The sequence below is a fragment of the Chrysemys picta genome, chromosome 11 (assembly GCF_011386835.1).
Source record: "Chrysemys picta bellii isolate R12L10 chromosome 11, ASM1138683v2, whole genome shotgun sequence".
NCBI lineage: Eukaryota > Metazoa > Chordata > Testudines > Emydidae > Chrysemys > Chrysemys picta.
This window is the reverse complement of record NC_088801.1, coordinates 65997184-66021726: the sequence shown is the minus strand read 5'-3', so window position 1 is coordinate 66021726 and position 24543 is coordinate 65997184. Positions and strand designations below refer to the sequence as shown.

Here is a 24543-nt window from a genome sequence, read left to right as displayed (position 1 = left end):
TTTTAACAGGACTTTTAATCTAAGCTCTGATATATAATAATAAGCAGCACTTTAGAAAAGCGTTCCTTAAAAGTAAAAGAGAGAGAGAACCATGGGAAAGCTTAGGGCACTCATTTTCAGTAATAACAAACCACCAAATGAAATCATCCCTTATGCAGAGCACCCCCATGCAGAGTTGGGTTTTCTGATGCTGTCCTCTGCTGAATTCTGACAGAGTTGGGAGAATAGCTCCAATCATTATCCTGTGACTAACCACCATGAGGTTTCAGATTTTCCAGATGTGGATATAGACCTGGATCCAAACTTGTTCCCATCTGGAGCTCTTACAATTTACACTAGCTGAGGATCTACCCTTAATTTTCAAGGGTACAGGCTCCACAATTTTGAGCAGGCCATGAAAAAAATGAAGTAGCGATGAAGAGTAACTGGTTCAGATAATATAAGATGCCCAATCCCTCCACCTTGAACTTTATCTCAAAGCGTGAATTGAGGTTTAAAAATATTCATATTAATCATTCGTCATTTCTTCACCACTCTACATTTCTGGTTTGAGACCAATGTTAGACGTAGAAATGTTGAAATAATTGCTTCAGTCTTTTCTAAAAAAGTTAACTGTGACCAGATACATAACATAGTTAATATTAAACTAAAGGGTGGAAGGAGAAATAGGTAAAGAATATTTAGATAAGTTAGATGTATTCAGGGCCTCACAAATCCACCATAGGGTACTTAAGGCACTAGTTGAAGCGGTCTTGTAAGCATTAGCGATTATCTTTGAGAACACATACAAGATGGGTGACTGGACAAGGTTCAAACATAGTACCAATCTTTAAAAAGGGGAACAAAGGAGACCTAGGGAATTATAGTCAGCCTAACTTCAATACCTGGAAAGATCCTGGAACAAATTATTAAACAATCTTATTTGTAAGCACCTAAAGGATAATAGCTTGATTAGTAATAGCCAACATTAATTTTTCAAGAACAAATCACACCAAATCAACCTACTTTCCTTCTTTGACGGGGCAACTGGCCTAATGGATGGGGTGAAGCAGCAGACATGATTCATCTGAATTTTAATAGAGCTTTTGCTATCGTCCCGCAGGATATTCTCATAAGCAAATTAAGGAAATGTGGTCTGAATGAAATTACTATAAAGTGTGTGCATGACTGTTTGTAAGACCATACTCAAAAAGTAGTTATGGTTCACTGTAAAACTGGTGGGATCTAATGGGATCCTGGGTCTGGTGCTATTGAATACTTTTAATTAATGAATTGGACAATGGAGTAGTGAGTACACTTTGCGGATGACACCAAGCTGGATGGAGTTGCAAGCACTTTGGAGGACAAGATTAGAATTCAAGATGACCTTGATAAATTGGAGAATTGGTCTGAGATCAACAAGATGAAATTCAGTAAAGACAAATGCAACATTCTACACTTAGGAAAGAAAAAAACAAGTGCACAACTACAAAATGGGGAATAACTGGCTAAGTGGTAGTGCTGCTGAAAAAGGTCCTGGGGGTGATAGTGGATTGCAAATTGAATATGAACCAACAATGTGATGTGGTTGCAAGAAAGGCTAATATATTTCAGGGGAAAAAATAAAATTAAGTATGTTTAGTCTTGGCAAAAGAAGAGCTGGTAAGTCTTCAAATATGTAAAGGGCTGTTTTACAGAGGAATCAGTTGTTCTCCATGTCCACTGAAGATAGGACAAGAAATAATCATCTTAATCTGCAGCACAGGAGATTTAGGTTAGATATGAGGAAGATCTTTCTAACAATGAGGATAGTTAAGAACTGAAATAGGCTTCCAAGGGAGGTTAGGGAATCCCCATCATTGAAGTTTTGTTAAGAACAGGTTGGACAAACACCTATCAGGGAGGGTCTAGGTACACTTGGTCTTGCCTCAGCATGGGGTAATGAACTATATAATCTCTCTCAAGTTTCTTCCAACCACACATTTCTGAGTCTATGGTTCTATGTATTTTCATAGTGGATCAGACCTGTGGTCCATCTATCCAGTATACTGGCTCCAACAGAGGCCAGGACCAGCTGCTCTAGAGGAAGGTGGTAGAAATCCTCTGACAGACAATTATGGGATAACTTGCCTCCAAGGAAAGGTTCCTTCTAGCCCCCGATATTTAGATTACCTTATGCCCCAAAGCTTGAAAGTTTATGTCCCTTCCAAACATCTTAACGGCAACGAGTTTCACAGGCTAATTGTGCATTTGATTAAAAAAAAGAGCATTTCCTTTGATCAGTTTTGAATTAATTAACTTTCAATTTCATTAAATGTCCCTTTTTTCTTATATTTTGAGACAGGGTAAATAGAACATTGCAATCTACTTTCTCTGGCCCCTTTATTATTTCATATAATTTTATCATGTCCACTCTAATTTGTGTCCTCCTTAAGACAAACAGGACCATTTTTTTCATTCTCTCTTCTGATGAGTGTATTTGCATGCCCTTAATCATTCTCATTGCTATATTCCTTTTGAGATGGGGTGACTGGAACTGACCAGTGTATTCCTGGTTAGGGCGTACCACTGACTTCCATAATGGTGTTTTAATATATTCTGTATTATTCTCTAGCCCATTCCTTATGCCACCTATCGTTTTGTTTACTTTTCTGACTGCTGCTGCACATTGAGGCCTTTATCAAGCTGTCCTCAGTGATGCCCAGGAGTAGAATTTTCAAAGGGGCCTTTTAAGAGCCTAAATCCCATTTTCAAAAGTGACTTTAGGGCCCAATTTTAAAGGTATTTAGGCACAACTCCCATTGAAGTCAATAGCATGTAGGCACTTAAAGATGCAGATAGACACCTACTGTGATTTTTCAAAAGCCTAAAAGTTAGGCACATACATTCTTTGTCCAATCCCACTAAGCACTGATCTGCCTGTTTAGACACCTAAATACCTTTTAAAATCTGCCCCTTAGAACCCAATTCTCAATGAAAGTCAATGGGACTTAGGTGCCTATGTGCCTATGTCACTTTTGCGAATGGGACTTAAGTACTTTAAAAAAATTTACCCCAGCTCATTTTCCAGTATGATTACAGTTAATTTAGAACCCAGTAAGACACAAGAGTAGTTCAAGAGATTAAAAAAAAAAAAAAAAAAGCCTTGCAAATAGGGTGGCCAGACAGCAAGTGTGAAAAATCAGGACAGGAGGTGGGGGTAATAGGAGCCTATATAAGTAAAAGACCCAAAAATCGGGACTGTCCCTATAAAATCAGGACATCTGGTCACCCTACTTGCAAACTTTTGGGAGTTTATCCAAATTGATCCTCCAAACCTTTTGGATAGCTCTGTGTTTACACACAGCTTTCCCTGTAGGCAGTGCTGATCAGAATGTTTTCTCCAGTGCCACCTCATTCCGGCTATTTTTCCTCCTGATTGATCCTTACATGGAGTTTAAGAGCTCACCCATGGAGCTTTCATGTTGAAGCAGAAAAACAAACAAATCAGTGGGCCTGACGTCTGTCTGTGAGATAACTTTCATTCTGCTATTGATGCCAAAGTCAGGCTGAGACAACACCTTACTGAATTAAAAATAAAAAAAAGCAATTAGAGAGGCCCTCTTGGAAAATGTCACTCAGCACAGCCATAATCTAATATTTGTGTTTCCCTCCTCCCCACTACACACCTTTTTAATTTCTTTACTTTTCTTATGAGCCATCCATAAGAATTGCCGGAGAGTGCAAAAACCAGAGTTATTGACTGTCCGCTCTGGAGCTGTCACAAAGCAGTAAACAGACCCAAAAGACAAATGTAGGTACAGTTAGGGGGAAATTCATAATTAACAATTCAGTGGAATGAAGTGCCTTCATAGGGAAAGGGCTAGAAATGAAGGGTGAAAGAGAAATTAGCCAGACATGTGTCAAGGTTTTAGCAAATATATATTTACTATATTTTTGTAGTTATACCTCTGACATGTATATTGCTGATGGGGAGCAGGCGTGCTATGTGCAAACCCAGCCGATGGCTGCGTTCCCAGGCTGTTTCCATTGACTGCAAGTGATGTGAGTAAGTTTAGACGTCAAAGCTGCAAGAGTCATAGAGTTGCATTTCTTTGCAGGGAAGCCTCATGAGGAACTTTACAAACATTTGCAGACCGAGTGTTTATTGCAATGCTTGCGGTGACAGCAAATGCATGTGCAGAGTGGGAAAAATCCCATACTGTCATAGAATCATAGAATGTCAGGGTTGGAAGGGACCTCAGGAGGTCATCTAGTCCAACCCCCTGCTCAAAGTAGGACCAATCCCCAGACAGATTTTTGCCCCAGATTCCCTAAATGGCCCCCTCAAGGATTAAACTCACAACCCTGGGTTTAGCAAGCCAATGCTCAAACCACCGAGCTATCCCTCCCCCCGTATAGGATACTCCTTGCAAAGAGGGATTGTCCGTTTATACGGATAGCAAGAGTATCCAGAGTTGTTAATAGATAATGCTCCAAAATGAAAGTGTTTGCAAGGGATATAAACCTCATGCTTCTGGGCTAAGCTCTAACTGTTAGGGTATGGAATGTAAGGTGACCAGATAGCAAGTGTGAGAAATCAAGACCCTTTTTTGCAGGGGGTGGGGGGAATTGCATATATGAGAAAAAGCCCCTACTATCGGGATGTCTGATTACTGTATTAGGATGAGACCTTCATTGGGAGGGCAGATTATCCCAGCCTGCCTATCATGAGGTTTCTTATTCCTTCCTCTAAAGCACCTGTTACTGGCCACTGCTAGAAACATGAGGCTGGACTAGATGAATAATGGATGTGATCCATTATGGAATTCCTATGTTCCTAAGAATATCCCTAGGGACAGAACTCAGAAAATGATTTTGTATTGACCTCAAAAGGCCCTCATGGCGTCCCTAAGCTCTGGAAGAGGAGGAACCACAATTTAAATTTAAGTACAATGGAAGCTGAAACACGTGCCCTAATATCTATGTAGATCATTCCAAATAAGTGAGCCTGAGACTATAATAGAAGAAAAACTGCCCAGATAGTATTCAGTGAGTTACAGCCATTGTATGACCGCTAATCATGGCAATGATTTTTTTACAAGATTCATGCATTACCCAAATAACATGAATATATTCTACTGCAATCAGGGGGAAGCACTCGTTTCTGTATTGCGTGCTAACTTTTCATCTGATTAGTAGTAAGCCTGAGGCAAGGTGAGTGCAAAATTAGCCTGATGCATTAATTTATCATTTTACCGTGTTTTAGAAGTTTAAAATATTATGGTTTTCCCCCTTTACTGCACTTTACGGTAATACCGTAAACAAATTGATCTACAGTGTTGCAGGCAACACATTATCCTAAATGCTGATAACTCAGGGCTATTGCACAGCTACTGAAACAGTAGTTGACGTTCCAAGGGCAATAACACTAAGAAGCTATTTAATTGCAGAATTAATGGTGTTATTCCATCAGCACTGTCACACCAGATCCCTAATTTCAAGAATGGAAGACGTGTCTAAATCCCTTAGACTGCTTTGAAAATCTCACCCTAGCTGTGCTCCCTTCTGGGGCCCAACTCTGCCGTCCATACTTAGGCTGCAATCCTGCAAGGCGCTCCACATGGGCGGAGCTCTGTACTGCACAGCACCCCTTGACTACTGGATGGAGAGGTCTGCCGGCGTGTTGCTACTGGCAGGACTGGGCCCTAGTGAGGAGTTCAGGATCAAGCTTATGAGATTTAAGAGCTAGACAGATTCAATTTAGAAACTACTCCAGAATATTGAGCAGCAGGTGGATTTTATTCTATAAAATTACATGCACTTTTTCGAAGTCAAATAGAAAGATATGGTGAGAAGAATTTTCATATCTATTTGATAGTGAATGGGACTCGCTGGGCTAGGTGACAGAACTGAGACGATCTCATCTAGAGGCTGTAGAAGAAACATGTCTTATTTAGATTCAGTGCTACAGAGTCAATATATCCTGGAGTAGTTAAAAATCATGACCATTAGCATTCAGAGGATCTCTTTGGATGAACATGCCAGTTTCCTCCAGTGTACATGAAAGGCTGGGGAAATAATGCTAAAATTACTTTGAAAATATCATCTAGTGATATCTTATAACATGAGGGCACTGCTAGAGCACTTCTCTGGTTATCAGACTCTGGCCAAATCCTGCCCTCTGTTATACCCACAATCCCATTAACTTTGGGAGTCTTTCTTTGTGTATTTTTGAGATGAGGGAAAAACTACTTCACTGAGGGGTTCTCTCACCCTGTGGCAAATCCGGAGGCATGCTGAGCACCTGCAAGGGTTTGGTTTCAGAGAGAATAGCAGGTGCACCAGATTTGTGCCATTAATAATGCATGAAACTGTTTTAGAACAAGAGTCAGTTTAATCCCTTTTAACTGGCAGCTTTCACAGCTAAAATGATCAAAAGCACCAATGTCACTTCAGTTGCTAAGTGCCATCAGATATTTCGTAAGACGAAGGCTTCTAAGTCACTTTGCTGCTTTCAGGGCCGGCTCCAGGCACCAGGCAACCAAGCACATGCTTAGGGCGGCTCCTGGTAAGGGGCGGCGGGGGGAGCGTGGCGCGGCATTCCGCGGGGGGGGGGTGTGCTCCAGCGGCGCAGCGCTCGGCGGGGGGGTGGCGCAGTGCGCGGCACTCGGGGGGGGGGGTTCTGGTGGCGCTCGGCGGGGGGGCGGGCTCCGGCGGGTGGGGGGTTTGCTGCTTGGGGCAGCAAAAAAGTTAGAGCCGGCCCTGGCTGCTTTTACCCCATGTCTTTACTTTTGGGGGGAAACGAACAAGGGACACATTAAAACTTGGGTGGGTTTGGTAGCAATTTTATTGATTAATGACTGAGTCCATCTAATTGGGAGTGAGGAAGTGGCTGTCCTAGTTCAACAAGTGAATAGGAAGCAAAATACTGAAACTAGGAGTTTGAAAGGTTGCAGATCCTTACGTGGATTTTTGATGTATTGATTTGCCTTGATTTTTTTTGCTGGCAATCTTCTATGATTTTTACCTCCTAAGTCTTTGTTTTGAGACGACAATATTTTCCCTAAGTTTGGATGGCTGAAAAATAGTTTAAGCAGAGTCATTCTCTTGTTTCCAGGAGCTTGACAATAGCTTTCTCCAGTGTGCCACTATTACAAATATTCCAAAACGAAGATATTACTATTCTCTCCCACACTTTAAAAATGGACCAGGCCAGATCCTCAGCTGGTGTAAATCAACAGAACCCGATTGACTTCAGTGGACCTGTGCCAGTTTAGACCAGCGGAGGATCTGACCCAGAATTTCTTCAGGCAGGCAGGCATGAGACTGTTTGCAGGACCTCACTTGTCAGTAAAAAAGCCGATCGTAGCAATTTTCATCAGACAGCATGGAAATTAATTAGCCCAATTTTATGGAAATTAGCTCATTATAAATAATTTTAGCTGGGCCATTCACAAAGCATTTTTCAGATTAAACAAAAAAAACAGCTCTGAATTAGATTCCAATTCCCCCCCCCCCTTCTTAAAATAAAATAAAATGAAGAATTTGAGCAGGTGGTGCCATTTGCAGGGGGGCAGAGCTCACCGACTGGGCTTGCCGCTTCTCTAGACTTTGCTTTCCCACTCAAAGCCTAAAAAAGCAACAGCAAACGGGTTGTGGGTTTTCTACACTGTTTATTATTTGCCACTGCAGATGTCCCTGCATCTCCTGAGCCTGGCTATGCTACATTCTCTTCCCAATGGTCCAAAGCAGCACTTATGCATCTCTCGAGGCTTTGCTCTTGTCAGTGAGAATGGGGACAGCTCTCAAAGCATTCTGGGGGAAATCAGTACCATTGATGATGGGCTGGCAGATGGAAAACAAACAGAGTAGGGAGCTCTGAGACTCAGGAAAATTCCTCTCAAAGGGAATTGTGCATAGGACAGATCAGTTTGGAGCAGGGCAGGCTCTGTAGGGGCAGGGTGGGCAGAGACAATGGGAGTGATGAGCTGGAAGATTGGCTAATTGTGTCGTGCTGGCTCTGTCTTACAAGTTATTCAGAGCGTAGTGATTTCTATTTCTGATTCTCTAGTGTCTTGTTTCTGTAAGGTGGCTCTTCCTTAGTTATTATCAGCTACCTGTCTTCTTTAGTATTTACTTCAGAGTTGTAACACTTATTCCGTCCCCAGAACTGTCCAGAGTAAATTCTTCTGCATCCTCTCCCCCCACCATTTAAATGGCTTAGTGAACCTGTAAGTCCATTAGAGTTGCACTGCTACACACTAGGGACCAAGTGGCTAGGCAACAGTTCTGCAGAAAAGGACCTAGGGGTTACAGCGGATGAGAAGATGATATGAGTCAACAGTGTGCCCTTGTTGCCAAGAAGGCTAATGGTATTTTGGGCTGTATAAGTAGGGGCATTGCCAGCAGATCGAGGAACGTGATCATGCCCCTCTATTTGGCACTGGTGAGGCCTCATCTGGAGTACTCTGTCCAGTTTTGGGCCTCACGCTACAAGAAGGATGTAGAAAAATTGGAAAGAGTCCAGCAGAGGGCAACAAAAATTATTAGGAGGCTGAGTACATGACTTACGAGGAGAGGTTGAGGGAACTGGGATTATTTAGTCTGCAGAAGAAAAGGGATAAAGGGGTAAAGCATTTAGAAACCTCCCCTCCCCCAAATGTTTGCCAGAGTATTTTGAAAAATGACCATCCATTTTGTAATAGTGATTACTTTACATGCCAGTCAAGCTAGTGGGAGGATGAGAAAGGTGTAGGAGGACTTGCATCAATATGATATGTGGGTATTTTGCTAAGGGATCTGTTTGTAATCTGATCTGCTGAGATAAGGCAGTCACTATATTTGAAAGCGAGACAAATATATTCTTTGTGCACTTATGAGTGCATGGGCCTTTTTTTTTAAACAGCATCATCTAATTTTACTAACAAGATAAACACCTTGTGAACAGATACCATTGTGTCTGTGATTTTTAAGCAGCAGCCCCTGACATAATTTACATTTCCTGAAATCATCAACTTAAAACCAATTATGCTACAAAAGAAGATAAAGTGCTTTAATAATTCATTTTAAAACAAATTGGAGCTGATAGATTCTCCTAATCCCTGCACCCAAATATTCTTTCTTTGTACATTACCCTCAGTACCTGCAGCTGACATGCCTAGAGCCATCCCTCGCCCCAGACTTTGCTAAACCGCTCCAATATGTTTTCTTTGCTAATTAGGCATTGTCGCTGTTTTAAGGCGATCTGTGGAGTGATTTTGATTAGGTTGGCATCTCAATGTTAAAGCAACTAGCAGTTAACTTTAAACAGCGATGATGCCTAAATTATAAAATTTGGGAGCTGTGAGTTTAATTTTATTTTTATTTTAAAAGCCTAATAAATTCTAGTAGGACCTTTTGATGTAATATTCGCTTTTTAAGTGGCATTTTAAGGAAAATAGATCTTGGGTAAAAATGTTCAGAAGAAATCCAAGTCCCATTTTCAAAAGTGTCATAGGCACATAGCAGACTAAGTCCCACTGAGCTTCCAATAAGACTTAGGCTCATCAGTGCCTAACTCACTTTTGAAAATAGGGCTCAGGTTCAGAAGTCACTTAGGTGCTGTTGAAGATGTTACTCCTTGACTTGTTTTGCACACTAAGGTCTTGATACTTCAGTCATATCCACATGACAGATCCTAACACTGTACATAGTACCGTTTAGTTTTTGAGCAGATCTGATCTGGGCCTAAACTTCTGCACTATTGCCTTTTTAAAAAGCATGCTAGCTGCAGAAATGGAAGTGCAAGATGTTACAAAAATACTATAGATGGTGACTGGTGAGTCTCAAGGATTGAAGTTCAGGTACTGTAATTTATCTGAAGTATCTAAACCTTGGTGTCTGCAGATTGGATGATAAATCCCTCGGGGGGGAAATTTTTGGCTGTGTTTGGAAAATAGACTCAGACTTGGCTTTCTCGCAGTACTGTGGTGTTTCTTTGGAACCCAGAAGCTGAGGATTTAGTTGTGCAAGAAGAAACAAAAAAAAGTAATTGCCTGGTTCTGTTTCACAGGGATGGCTAAAATAAGAATTGAGGTTTCTTTGAAATTTAAAAAATGTTTAGTGATTTTGTTTTTCCTTATAATGCACCTCTGCCTTTCCTGATTACAACAAGGAGCCAACTAGAAAAGCTGATAGGCAGGCTGGCGTTATAAAGTCAGCACTGGAAGTTTCAAACTCCTGGGGCAATATATCCAGAAATGAAACCATACTCTTGTTATTTATTTGCATTCTGATAGCATCCAGAAATCCCAATCACGATCAAAATATCATTGTGCTTTGCACTGCTTGTGCCCCCAACAAGTTTACAATCTAATGAGACATGGTGGACAAACAGTAAGGCCTTGTCTACACTACGAGAGTAGTTCGATTTTACTTGCATCGAATTTTTGGAATCGATATTGCAAAGTCGAATGTGTGTGTCCACACTAAGGACAGTAATTCGACTTTGTGCGTCCACACTAACGGTGAAAGCGTCGACATTCGAAGCGGTGCACTGTGGTCAGCTATCCCACAGTTCCCACAGTCCCCTCTGCCCATTGGAATTCTGGGTGTAGCCGGCAATGCCTTCTGGGTAACAAAATGTGTCGAGGGTGCTTTTGGGTAACTGTCGTCATCCGTCCATCACTCCCGCCCTCCCTCCCTGAAAGCGCTGGCGGGAAATCAGTTCGCGCACTTTTCCAGTCATTGACAGCGCGGACGCCACAGCACTGCGAGCATGGAGCACGCTGCGACCATCACTGCAGTTGTGGCCGCTCTCAACGCCTCGCAGCTTATACAGATTTCCCTGAGGCAGATGCAGAAAAGTCAGGCGAGGAGGCTACGGCACCGCGGTGATGTCCTGAAGTCTGAGAGTAGCACAGACCTCTCAGAAAGCAGGGGACTCAGCGCCGAGGACATCACGGTGGCATTGGGTCATGTTGATGCCGTGGAACGGCGATTCTGGGCACGGGAAACAAGCACTGAGTGGTGGGACCGCATAGTGCTGCAGGTCTGGGATGAATCCCAGTGGCTGCGAAACTTTCGCATGCGGAAGGGAACTTTCCTGGAACTTTGTGAGTTGCTGTCCCCTGCCCTGAAGCGCAGTGACACCCGGTTGCGAGCTGCACTGAGTGTACAGAAGCGAGTGGCCATAGCCCTCTGGAAGCTTGCAACGCCAGACAGCTACCGGTCAGTCGCGAACCAGTTTGGGGTGGGCAAATCTACCGTGGGGGTTGTTGTGATGCAAGTAGTGAAGGCAATCGTTGATGTACTGCTGCCAAAGGTAGTGACCCTGGGAAACGTGGAGGCGATCATAGATGGCTTCGCAGCAGTGGGATTCCCAAACTGCGGTGGGGCCATAGATGGAACTCACATCCCTATCCTGGCACCGGACCACCAGGCCACCCAGTACATTAACCGAAAGGGCTACTTTTCCATGGTGCTGCAAGCACTGGTGGACCACAGGGGACGTTTTACCAACATCTACGTGGGATGGCCGGGCAAGGTTCATGACGCTCGTGTTTTCAGGAACTCTGGTCTGTTTAGACGGCTGCAACAAGGTATTTACTTCCCAGACCACAAAATAACTGTTGGGGATGTGGAGATGCCTATAGTCATCCTCGGGGACCCAGCCTACCCGCTAATGCCCTGGCTCATGAAGCCCTATACTGGCGCCCTGGACAGTGAAAAAGAACTCTTCAACTACCGGCTGAGCAAGTGCAGAATGGTGGTGGAGTGTGCTTTTGGCCGTCTCAAGGGGAGATGGAGAAGCTTACTGACTCGCTGTGATCTCAGCGAAACCAATATCCCCATTGTTATAGCAGCTTGCTGTGTGCTCCACAATCTCTGTGAGAGCAAGGGGGAGACCTTTATGGCGGGGTGGGAGGTTGAGGAAAATAGCCTGGCTGCTGATTACGCACAGCCAGACAGCCGGGCGATTAGAAGAGACCAGCGGGAAGCGCTGTGCATCCGGGAGGCTTTGAAAGCAAAGTTCCTGAGTGAGCAGGGTAACCTGTGACTTTAAAGTTTGTGTACAGAGAAGCTAAACCTGCCCCCGTTTCTTTACCCAGTTAATGTTGACTATCCTATCCAGTTACATACCCCCTTCACCCCCCTTCCAACACACGTTTCAAAATAAAAATAGTTCTACTTTGTTAATGCACACCGTTTTCTTTAATACTGTTTTCGCGGGAATTTTTTAAAACTGGGACGCAGACCGTGGTGCGGAGCGGGTGTAGTGTAGTGACGCGAATGCAGCTTCTAAACTCAAGGATTGACAGGCTCCGCTGCGGTGGGATGGTTGTTTCAACGGAGCCTGTCACCCCTCCTGATCGGGACTGTGTGTATGGGGGGTCTATGTGACTTTGTGGCAGGGGGAGGACGGTTACAAATCCCCTGCTGTGTGGCTCTGTGATCCTGCATAAGGACCGCCACTTAAGATCTGTAACTGCCCTCCCCCGCCACAAAGTCACAGAGCAACCCACCCCGCACCACATAACATGAAAACAACCTCCCAGACTAACCAGGGTAACTAGTCACTGCATCACTGCACTGTGTATGTGCCCTGCTGCTGTGCCTGCCCCCGCCTATGTACCCTGCCAAAGGTGACTGTCCTGTCCAATTACCAACCCCCTTTCCCCTCCTCCTCCAAAAGAACATGATTGAAACAGTAGTTAACAGAAACGTATTTTTTATTATCAACTACACATGGAACTGGGAGGTGAAACTTGGACGGGGGCTTGTGTCAGGCGGGAAGGAAAGAACTTTTCAAATTTTGGGGAATGAGAGCCTTCTGCTACTAGAGCTCTCTGCAGGGGTGGAGTGAGAGTTAGCAGGGACTCTGCCGCCTCTCCTTCTTTGCACTTTGGGTGAGGTGGGTATGGGACTTGGTGGCGGGGGAGGGCGGTTAGAGATGGACTGTAGCGGGGCTCTGTCCTCCTGCCTCCGTTCCTGCAGAACATCCACAAGGCGTCGGAGCGTGTCTGTTTGCTCCCTCAGTAGTCCAAGCAGCGTTTGAGTCGCCTGCTGGTCTTCCTGCCGCCACCTCTCCTCCGGATCCATGTTTGCTTGGTGCATTCGGGTCAAGTTCTCCCGCCACTGGGTCTGCTGTGCTGCCTGGGCTTGGGAACAGGCCATAAGCTCAGAGAACATGTCCTCCCGTGTCCTCTTCTTCCTACGCCTAATCCGCGCTAGCCTCTGGGAGTGTGATGCCAGGCTAGGTTGTGAGACAGTCGCAGATGGGGCTGTGGAAATGGGAAAAAGGGAGTGAATTCCTCAGAAAGATAAATGTAGTTGTGAACAAAGAACATAGTCTTTCTCTGTGAACAAGACCATGCACAGCACCTATCACATGCGCACTCAGCACAAGGTCGAATTCTCGGCCTTCGCATTCAGTGCCTGGGGTCTTGCACAGCACATTTGAGAAGCGGGGCAGCACAACGGAATTTCTGTTGCAGGCAGACATGGTAAGCCGTAGACTTGTGGCAGTTTAAAACTTTTATATTACCACTGGCCTCATTTCACATTTAAAGCAATGTCAGTTCCTGCTGCCAGCAATCCGGCAAGCGGGAACTCTGCCCCTGTCCCACCCCCTCGCGGCTGTCCCCGGGAACGATCCCTTTCGGCTGCCCCTCTCCCGCCTCCACCGCGTGGCTACAAACCAGCGGTTACAGTTCTGTAAAGGAACGGGCAAGCAGTCCCAACACTAACATTCCCCTACCTAATTCAAAGCAGGTCACCATGGGCGACATCACCCTGATGAGGATCTCTGAGAGCGAGAGAGAGAGAATGCTCCGGGAAAGCCTCCAAAGACCAGGGCCGTATGCCGCCCTGCTGTGCAGAGCAATGATTCCCGAGTACTTGATAGTCTCGTGGCGCGGCAACGTGTCGTACTTCGGAGGACCCAATAAGGCCGCTCTCCCCAGGAACCTCATGCAACGGCTTTCCAATTACCTCCAGGAGAGCTTCATCGAGATGTCCCAGGAGGATTACTGCTCTATCCCCGGACATATAGACCGCATTTTACTGTAGCTGCAGTAGCAGGGAATAAACAGTAGAGCGGCTTGTGCAGGACAATCACGGAAAACCGGACATTGCTAGATTTTTTTTCAAAACTTGCACTGCCCATGACTAAACCGTTAAGCGCCTAGGGCACAGTAATCATGAACAATCCATTCTTTTAATTGTTAATATTCCTGTTCTGTTAAAAATAAATGTTTAGATGTTTACAACACTTACTGGCTGATCCTTCCCCAGATTCTGTGTCCGGGGTAACGTCTGGGGACGCTTCGTAGGGGATCTCTGTAAGGGTGATGAAGAGATCCTGGCTGTCGGGGAAATCAGCGTTGTGAGCGCTGCCGACTGCCTCGCCCTCCTCATCTCCTTCCTCATCTTCCCCGTCCCCTAACATGTCCGAGGAACCGGCCGTGGACACTATCCCATCCTCAGAGTCCACGGTCACTGGTGGGGTAGTGGTGGCGGCCGCACCGAGGATGGAATGCAGTGCCTCGTAGAAACGGGATGTCTGGGGATGGGATCCGGAGCGTCCGTTTGCCTCTTTGGTCTTCTGGTAGCCTTGTCTCAGCTCCTTGATTTTCACGCGGCACTGCGTTGCATCCCGGCTGTATCCTCTCTCTGACATGTCTTTAGAGATCTTCTCGTAGATCTTTGCATTCCGTTTCTTGGAACGCAGCTCGGAAAGCATGGACTCATCGCCCCACACAGCGATGAGATCCAAGACTTCCCGATCAGTCCATGCTGGGGCCCTCTTTCTATTCACAGACTGCACGGCCATCAGTGCTGGAGAGCTCTGCATTGTTGCCAGTGCTGCTGTGCTCGCCACGATGTCCAGACAGGAAATGAGATTCAAACTGGCCAGACAGGAAAAGGAATTCAAATTCAAATTTTCCCGGGGCTTTTCCTGTGTGGCTTGTCAGAGCATCCGAGCTCGCACTGCTGTCCAGAGCGTCAACAGAGTGGTGCACTGTGGGATAGCTCCCGGAGCTATTAGCGTCGATTTCCATCCACACCTAGCCTAATTCGACATGGCCATGTCGAATTTAGTGCTACTCCCCTCGTCGGGGAGGAGTACAGAAGTCGAATTAAAGAGACCTCTATGTCGAACTACATAGCATCGCAGTGTGGACGGGTGCAGGGTTAATTCGATGTAACGGCGCTAACTTCGACATAAACGCCTAGTGTAGACCAGGCCTAAGACAGACAATATACAAACAGAATGTGAAAGGTGCAGGACTTGTTAGTTCCATTCTAGTACCTAGGATCAGGAAGAGCAGGGGCACATTAGGCTGAAAGAACAGATTCCTTTTATGGTATTTCCAACATGGCTAAAGCTACAGGATTGTGATACTGATAGTTCTTGTGGATTTCCTGCCTATTTGTAGACCAAAGAGATACTGATAAGCAACAGACCTAACCAAACCATTCTTGGACCCTGAATTAAACCTGGTCCTGTAAAGATGGAAGTTCTTGAGGTTTTTTTTCCTCTTTCTTTGGTGTGAAATTGTTTCTCAGTGATAATTTCTAATCTGGACCTTTTTCCTTTATGATTTTTGTTGATTTATCTTGACTTGAATTTGTTTCTCATTGGTGGTTATGGATTTGAACATGCTTCCCACTGGTTATGAGAGCTTTTCCAATGCTGGACCTGTTTTCTTCCGATTATCCCAGGATGCCCCTGATTTGACCCTGATGAAAAGCAGGTAGGGGACTTATAAATGGAAAAATGAACATTAAAACAAAACAATAATGGAGGGCTTTCTGCATATTTAGTGACTTCTAGACACTTATACTTATTACAGGCTTCTAGACTCTTTATAATCCCAACTTTAGTAGCAAAATAGATTGTTATAAAGAGGTTTTTGCCATTGATATGAATTGACTGTATGGATTTGAATAATAATGCACTTTAGCTTTGTACCAGAGAGAAAGGTTTAACTCAGACATAAGAACATTAGAATGGCCATACTGGGTCAGACCAGAGTGGTCCATCTACCCTAGTATCCTATCTTCTGACAGTGGCCAGTGCCAGGTGCTTCAGAGGGAATTCACAGATCAGGTAATCATATAATGATCCATCACGTGTCGCCCATTACCAGCTTCTGGCAAACGGAGGCTAGGGACACTTCAGAGCATGGTTTTCCATCCCTGCTCATTGTGGCTAATAGCCATTGATGGACCTATCCTCCATTAACTTACCTAGTTCTTTTTTAAATCCTGTTATAGCCTTGGCCTTCAGAACATCCTCTGGCAAAAGAGTTCCACAGGTTAACTGTGCGTTGTGTGAAGAAGTACTTCTTTTTTGTTTGTTTTAAACCTGCTGCCTTTTAATTTCACTTGGTGACCCTTAGTTCTTGTGGTTTGAGAAGGAGTAAATAACACTTCCTTATTCACTTTTTCCACACCAGTCATGATTTTATAGACCTCTATCATATCCCACCTTAGTCATCTCTTTTCCAAGATGAAAAGTCCCAGTCTTATTAGTCTCTCCTCTTATGGAAGCTGTTCCATACCCCTAATCATTTTTGTTGCCCTTTTCCGAACCTTTTCCAATACCAAAATATGTTTTTTGAGATTGGACGACCATATCCACATGCAGTATTCAAGATGTGGGTGGATTTATATAGAGTCAATATGATATTTTCTGTCTTATTATCTATTCCTTTCCTAATGATTCCCAACATTCTGTTTGCTTTTTTGACTGCCGCTGCACATTGAGTAGATGTTTTCAGAGAACTATCCACAATGACTCCAAGATCTCTTTCTTGCTTGGTCACAGCTAATTTAGACCCCATCATTTTATATGCATAGTTGGGATTATGTTTTCCAATGTGCATTACTTTGCATTTATCAACATTGAATTTCATCTGCCATTTTGTTGACCAGTCACCCAGTTTTGTGAGATCCCTTTGTAACTCTTCGCAGTCTGCTTTGGACTTAACTGTCTTGAGTAGTTTTGTATCATCTGCAAATTTGGCCACCTCACTGTTTATCCCTTTTCCAGATCATTTATAAATATGTTGAATGGGACTGGTCCCAGTACGGACCCCTGAGAGACACCACTATTTACCTCTCTCCATTCTGAAAACTGACCATTTATTCCTATCTTTTGGTTCCCATCTTTTAACGAGTTACTGATCCATGAGACAATCTTCCCTCTTATCCCATGACACCTTACTTTGCTTAAGAGCCTTTGCTTAAGATCTTTCTGAAAATCTAAGTACACTATATCCACTGGTTCATCCTTGTCCACATGCTTGTTGACCCCATCAAAGAGTTCTAGTGGATTGGTGAGGATGTTCAGAGCTGAGACTGAAACTCAGAGCAAGATATTGCTTTCCCCTCAACAGATCTGTTCCAGCAGATGCAATGTGGTATCTAGCAGAACACAATAGCCTGAGATCCCTTCAGTACCTAAACACAATGGTGGGAGTTAAGGAATGAATGTTAGCCTTGAATTCCAGTACTGACATTGAATTACCTTGTGTTCTGTGGGTTTCATTCCACGGGCCTGATTCTGATCTTCAAAATGATGGAATTACATTGGAATTACACCAGTCTAAAACTGGAGTAAGGATGAAATCAGAATCAGGATCTAAATCTCTAATATTAAAATGTTGTTGTTATTATTTTATTTGACATTGTGATAGTGCACAGATCTCTCAACTGGGGGGGGTGGGGGGTGGCTCCATTGTGCTAGGCACTGTAAAAACTGTAGTCCCTAGTCCAAAGAGTTTGCAATCTAAAATACATTATAGGTAGATGAAATAAAAAAGGTAATTAGGGAGAAGGTAGAGTTGTTGGAGTAATAAAAATAGGATGTGACCTAGAAGATAGATCTCTGGACTGGGACACAGAAGACCTGTGTTCTATTCCCAACTTTGCCTTTGGCCTGTTGGGTGACCCTGAGCAAGTCACTTCACCTCAGTTTTCCCATCTGTAAAATGGGGGTAATGGTAGTTACATCCTTTATAAAGTGTTTTGAGAACTACTGATGAAAAAAGCTATATATGAGCCACATATTGTTGTTACACAGCAGGTCTCTACAGAAAGCCCCATAATACTCCACAGAGCAGGACATTTTGCAATAGGTTTTGCATAGTTCCGCACTTTTATTTTCTTTCCTTTTAATAGGTACCTAGTGCAGCAAACAGATGTATTGTGTAAGTGTAAATTTAAACACTTAAAAACACTTCTAAGTAGAAAATAGTTACTGTTAGCTAGTGAAATGAAATATTTAGACCATGTGCAATGTAGTGTAGTTAATATAATGTAACAGTTCTAAAAGAGCTATTATAGTCTGTTGAGCTGTCTTGAGTCTTGTTAAGCTGTAGCACAGAGCCATCGTGCTGTTTGTATGTTTTAAATATGGGCAGGTCTCAAAAACCTTGGCTCTTTGATTCACGTTGGATGAGCACACAAACATTAAGATGGTTATCTGAACTTTGGGAGTTCCCCCACAACCTGTGTCAGTTACTCCCTTGCCAACAGGTTTTGTGATTGTCCCAAGCCACATCCTCAAATCAGTCCCTGCCCTCTTCCTTTCTTGGTATTGTTCTCTTTGGTCACCAGCAATCTGCTGCATCCCTCCTGGATTCTCAAGGGACAGCTTGGCCAATTTGCCTTCCACTAGGCCAGCTCCTCACCTAGTCCAGACAGTGGCCTATTCAGTTGTGCGGGAGCTGGACTCTGATAGCTGCTACTGGCCCTTTAAAAATACCATCATTCTGAGATAACCTGAGCCAGTGTTAAGCCCCTCTCCCCAGTGCCAAAGCACCTGCAATCCAATGACTCATTGTGTTGACCTGGTTAAGTTATGCGTAGCCAGCATTACACAAGTCAGTGATATGGCCAGCATCACATCCAACTGCCTTTGACTGCCCTAGTCAAATGGATCAGATACCCATTTTTTGCAGCTGAATGCACTGGAGGTGGCCTTTCGGTATGAGATCGAGCAAGACTCAAACGCATGAGCTTCAGGATTGTAGTCAACCACTTTAACCACTCCGCCACTACATCTCAGTTCTCCCCCGTGTTCTTTAATTGTTAAAGGGCCAGTAGCAGCAGTCAGAGTGGGACGTATCAGAGCATTTCCAGACCCCATTGCTGGGAAGTGGGGAAGGCCACTTACTCTGGAATATGCTGCTTTGGAGATTTATGGGGTAGCTCAAGAAATGGTCACTTTTATCGTCTCTATCTCTCAAAGATGTTCTGCAACAACAAGGAAGGAAGGGGGGAAATAATTGGATCTTCCCCATCTACAGAGAAGTCAGCTGCTAAAATGTCTTTCCTGAACAAAACCTCAGTGTTTCAACCAAAAACTGCTGCCGTTTGTTGTGCTCGTAGTGGGAGAGACCAAATTCAGTTATAAAACTGAACCGGTCTGTCCCAGCTCTCTACAGATATTTGATTCAAAGGATGAGTAAAAGTTGAGGCCAGGTTTGTTGTTTTTGTTGAACTGGTCTGGCCACCTGAATCAGCTCGTTAGGGTTATTTTTTCAATGTTATGAACCAAAATAAGTGGTCTGTTTCAATCCGATATGTTTGTGCTTTTAATAGGAACAATGTAATACACACAGGCTCTCTACTGTAACACAAATAATAAGCAATAATAATAATGTCCAGAGATTCCCAACAGAAAGGTGCTAGGTGACGCAGAGAAAGGGACAGTCCAGTCCTTACTGTGAGGAGCTTACACCCTAAATAGAACAGACAGACAGAGAGAGTGGGAAAGGGAAACAGGAACGGTGGCACAGGGAGGTGAAATGACTTACCCAAAGTCAGACAGCAAGTCAGTGGCAGAAATAACTGCGCTCCAAGCCTTGACCATGTGCTCTCAATCTGGGAGTCACGTTTTTAGTGCTGAGGGCTCGCGACCCCCATGGAAAGTTGAGCTACTCTGTACCTAAACCGCACTACCAGGGCCATCTTAATAACTACAATGGGCTGATACACAGCAATCAGTGTGGGGCTGGGCAGGCACCTCCCTTAAAGGATGAAGGATCAGTAGCCAGAAACAGCTGCACCACTTTTCCACTTAATACCTGAGAACTTTATTGCCAAAGCCCCTCTGCCACTTTGATGGTTTTTGCCTGATTGCACTTCCCTCTGTGACCTGGGGGTTCGACCAGTGACGTGCTGTTAGCCTGCACAGTCGGTGGCCTACTGTCCCCTTGAGGTATTCGCATATAGTACAGTAACTCCCACTAGCATTAATGAGCTAATGCATGCACACTGAGGGGAGAACAGATATATATGGTAAATTCAAGCACAGACAAGACAAAGCTTCCTACTATATATATACACACACTTATGTGGCTGATCAATCCCATAATTTAATATCGTCATTGCTGTTTTTCTCCCCCTCAGATTATTTTAAATCTTTGGATTTCAGTGTTGTGTGTGTTTGATAAGCCCCATGATGCTGGTGCTGAATTAATTCATAGGCACTAGGCAGGGACTTGGGAGGTCTAGGTTCCGTTTCAGATTCTGCCACAGGCTTCTTCTGTGACCTTGGGCAAGTCACTCCCAGGCTGTCACCAGTTGAGTCCCTTCAAGGCTAAATAGTTGCACTAGCAGCAGAAATCATAAGAACGGCCATACTGGGTCAGACCAAAGGTCCATCCAGCTCAGTATCCTGTCTTCCGACAGTGGCCAATGCCAGGTGCCCCAGAGGGAATGAACAGAACAGGTAATCATCAAGTGTTCCATCCCCTTTCACCCATTCCCAGCTTCTGGCAAACAGAGGCTAGGGACAGGGCCGGCTCCAGGCACCAGCCTAGCAAGCAGGTGCCTGGGGCGGCCAACGAAGGGGGGGGGGGCAGGTCTGGCTCTTCGGCGGCAATTCGGCGGCGGGGCCGTCACTCCGTTTGGGAGCGAAGGACCTGCCGCTGAATTGCCACCGTAGAATGAATAGAGCTGCTGCCAATCACAGGGTTTTTTTTTTTTTTTTTTTGCGCTTGGGGTGGCAAAAAGCTAGAGCCATCCCTGGCTAATAGCAGTTAACGCTGCTGCATCAACTCTTAACTGGATTTCCACTTAAAACCTCCATGGTTGGCAAGAGAAATGGCTGTTGTCCATGGGATGCCTTTCTACATGGCATCCAGCCCCATCTTCAAAATCCCTTGTGAAACTCCCGTAGATGAGCTTCCATAGGTTCTTATAGGCCCCGGACAAGCACTTCTCTTCACATATATGGCCCCCCCAGAGGAATCTACTGGCTATGAGACCTCTCCAGACCAGATCCCTGTTTGCCAAGTTACAGCCTAAAATGATTATTTGGTGGCAGTCTGTACAACCACTTGAAACATGGGATTCGTAATGGCAGTAACAGGTGCTTCTAGGTTTAATGTACACACTCAAGTAAATTACTATAAAGGCCACTGTAATAGTCTGTCTTAAACCTCTAAATGCAAATAAATTCAGAGTTAAGCCTGAAAAATCTGACCTGACATTCTATCTGACTCATCCACTTGTGTCTTGGTATTACAGCACATATGCTGTACATAAGATCATCCACTCTTCAGAGAGCCCTCAAATAACAAGACACATGTAGGGTAAAGTAAGGTAGCTTGTCAAACTGGATTTTCAGCCTTAACCATCAATTTTATTTTTATAATGTGCATTAATGTCTGTCGGCTAAATATTATTTAAAGAGTTTTTATAAATCCAGATTTTTGAGCCAGTAGAACAACCTACTTTGAGTATGTGCTTGTACTACATAGTCAGGTATTGTCATGGGGCTGGTGTAACCACTGCCTGATTTTCACGTATAAATGTAAACACATGTCTGAAACAATAGCAGCACCCAAAGCTCAGGCCTGTGAAAAAAAAGCTCAAATAGAAGCTGAACTATGTGGCCAAAGGAGTTTGAAATGCAGGAGGTAGATTTGGACTGGTGTGTGTGTGTGTGAGAGAGAGAGAGAGAAGGAGTGGAGAAAGACAGAAGTGGCCAAAAAGTCAAGCAGACGGTAACAGAGGTGCCAGTAGTGTGGCCCTGAAAGAAAGCTAAGAGATGGACTTTTTGCATACAGAGTGCTGGCTGGAAAGGTAGGTGTGAAACCATGAAAAAAGAAACTGTGTTTGATATTCCTACTGTGTTCAGGGAAATAAGACTTTGTGCATGATCTTTGTAAATAAATAAAATTGCATCAAAGAAAATACCTGTCTCTCATCATCAATTTCACCTTCTAAATGCAACAACTCACAACACCCCAAATTTGGCTGAACCGCTCAGGTCAAAAGATGTGACAGTACTTAAGGAAACATTAGAGTTCACGGGCCTGTTAAATAAGGATGGGAAACCAGCTTTAGCAGTGAAAAAGACACTGTCCTGTCTTCCCCAAACCATGAGATCAGAACCCAAAATAAGCCTTCCTCCCCCTCCCCCCCGGGCCCTGAAATGTTTCATTTTACTTTATTCATTTTTCACTTTCATGTACCTCTCCTCCTTCTTTGCATGTCTGCGTTTAAGACAACATAATAAAAAATGTTCCTTGCTCACCCCCTTTTCATCCCTCCATTGGCTTCCCTTTTTCTGCAGCAGTACATACAAATGACTTTCCTTTGTGTTTAAGGCCCTGCTTGGCCTATCTCCTCCCCCTCCGCCCATCTCTTAGGGTATGGCTACACTGCAGTCAGGCGGGTGCTTCCCAGCGTGGGTTGAAAGACAGGAACTATCTCCGCTTGAGCAAGTGTGCTAAAAATAGCGGTGTGGCTGTGGTGGCACAGGTAGCAGCTTGGGCTGCTGGGTATGAATTCAGGTGGCTAACGTGAGCGATCACCTGTACCACCACAGCCATATTGCTATTTTTGAGCACACTAGCTCAGGCAGAGCTAGCATGTGGCTGTCTACATGTGCTGGGGAACATGTTCACAGCTGCTATGTAGATATGCCCCGGATGCTATCAAGACACTCGCCCTTACTCCCCGCCCCCAATCCGCTCTAACAGCCTTCATTGCCCATCAGTCCAAATTTCTCTTGAACACACCTATGCGTTTGCCCCTTATGCCAGGAAGGAGCTCCCGATAAAAATTAACAAAGCCACCACGTTGTCATCCTTCCAATGCCTCCTTAAAACTCCCCTCTGCTGTGATGCCTACAAAAAACTCGTCAGTTAGGCAGCTTGTTTGTGGTGACTACTGCTTATCAAATTGTCTGCTTGTTTCCTTGTGCTTCTCTCCCCACCCCCTCCCTCCACGCGCACACACAGTTTGCTGTATCCATCTGTTGTTTCTTCTCTTATAGCTTGGTTGTAACGTCTTCAGAACATGAACCTTCTCTTTGGCAGCGCCTAGCATAATATAGGCTATAATAATAATATAATATATATAATATAATAATGGGGGCTTCTAATGATAAATCAGAAAGCTATAGATTGCAAATAGCTGTTTTCTCAGTATGTTTGCTCAGCTCAAAAGCATGACCAAAAAAACCCCCCCAAACAAACCACCATTGGATCGAGACTGGTCTTGCAAGACTTTCAGCTCAGTCTTGTAGATTCAAGAGGTTAGGATAGGTCTTGAAAGCATCTAGAATATGAGTACTTGTGGCACCTTAGAGACTAACAAATTTATTAGAGCATAAGCTTTTGTGGACTACAGCCCACTTCTTTGGATGCATCCGAAGAAGTGGGCTGTAGTCCACGAAAGCTTATGCTCTAATAAATTTGTTAGTCTCTAAGGTGCCACAAGTACTCCTGTTCTTTTTGCAGATACAGACTAACACGGCTGCTACTCTGAAACCTGTCATCTAGAATATGGGTTTCTTATCTGAACTTAACTGAACACTGAGCCTTTTGAGGTTTAACCATCACTCATGTTAAGTCACTAGCAGTCAAATTTGAATGAACAAAATTCAACCCCATATACCATAAAAATGGTATAACTCTGACTGAAGTCTATGGGAGGTTGAATCTTTCTCTAGGGCTAAAACTGGTCCAATATCTTGAATGTTTAGGACCTTTCCAGATTTGGAAAATAAGTGTAATTACTGGCATCCAACAAAACCACATGTGAAACATGCATATTACATAAAATACACACACCCTGGAGTCGAAACTTTCACCAGAGACTTCCATTGGACCAGAGTTGTGCCTTTTGGTATTTTCATTCTGAAAATGACTAGTCCAAGTTGGTTAATTACACAAATGGCCCTTGGTCTGACCCTTACACAAACAGTTTCAGGCTATTGTGAATTTACTTTCAAACCTTTCGGAAATATGGTTGATGAAATGTTGGTGCACTATGCACTATAGATCAGTGTTTGTTCTTGCTGCTGTTATTCTGAACATTAAGTTGGATTGCATTGTTCGCCTGAAATATAGTTTCTTAACTTCAACACCTATTTTTATGTTTCCAGTTCTTTATCTCTTTATTCTCCTAAACCCGTGAGTGACAAGTAAGCTACTTCAGTTTCAGGTTAAAGAGGGCTATGAGCAATTCTTTGCCAAATGGCTTGCTCTGATCCCTATAGACAAATGTAACAAGTTGAATTTCTACTGCTTCATAAAATAATCTTTTGTTAGATTCATGGTTTCACAAACCTTA

General features: G+C 44.0%; 2 protein-coding genes across 9 annotated transcripts in view; one reads left to right on the top strand and one right to left on the bottom strand.

The window, feature by feature from the left end:
- Window positions 1–24543, top strand: part of ERBB4 (erb-b2 receptor tyrosine kinase 4) — a 986993-nt gene that overhangs the window by 457169 nt on the left and 505281 nt on the right. The gene's annotated exons all lie outside the window — the stretch shown is intronic.
- Window positions 12607–14921, bottom strand: LOC135974170 (myb/SANT-like DNA-binding domain-containing protein 1). Its single transcript, XM_065561085.1, has 2 exons — window positions 14218–14921; window positions 12607–13223 (listed from the first exon to the last, which is right to left on the bottom strand). Exons 1-2 carry the CDS (start codon window positions 14792–14794, stop codon window positions 12748–12750), a joined length of 1053 nt encoding a protein of 350 aa, XP_065417157.1. The 5' UTR covers window positions 14795–14921; the 3' UTR covers window positions 12607–12747.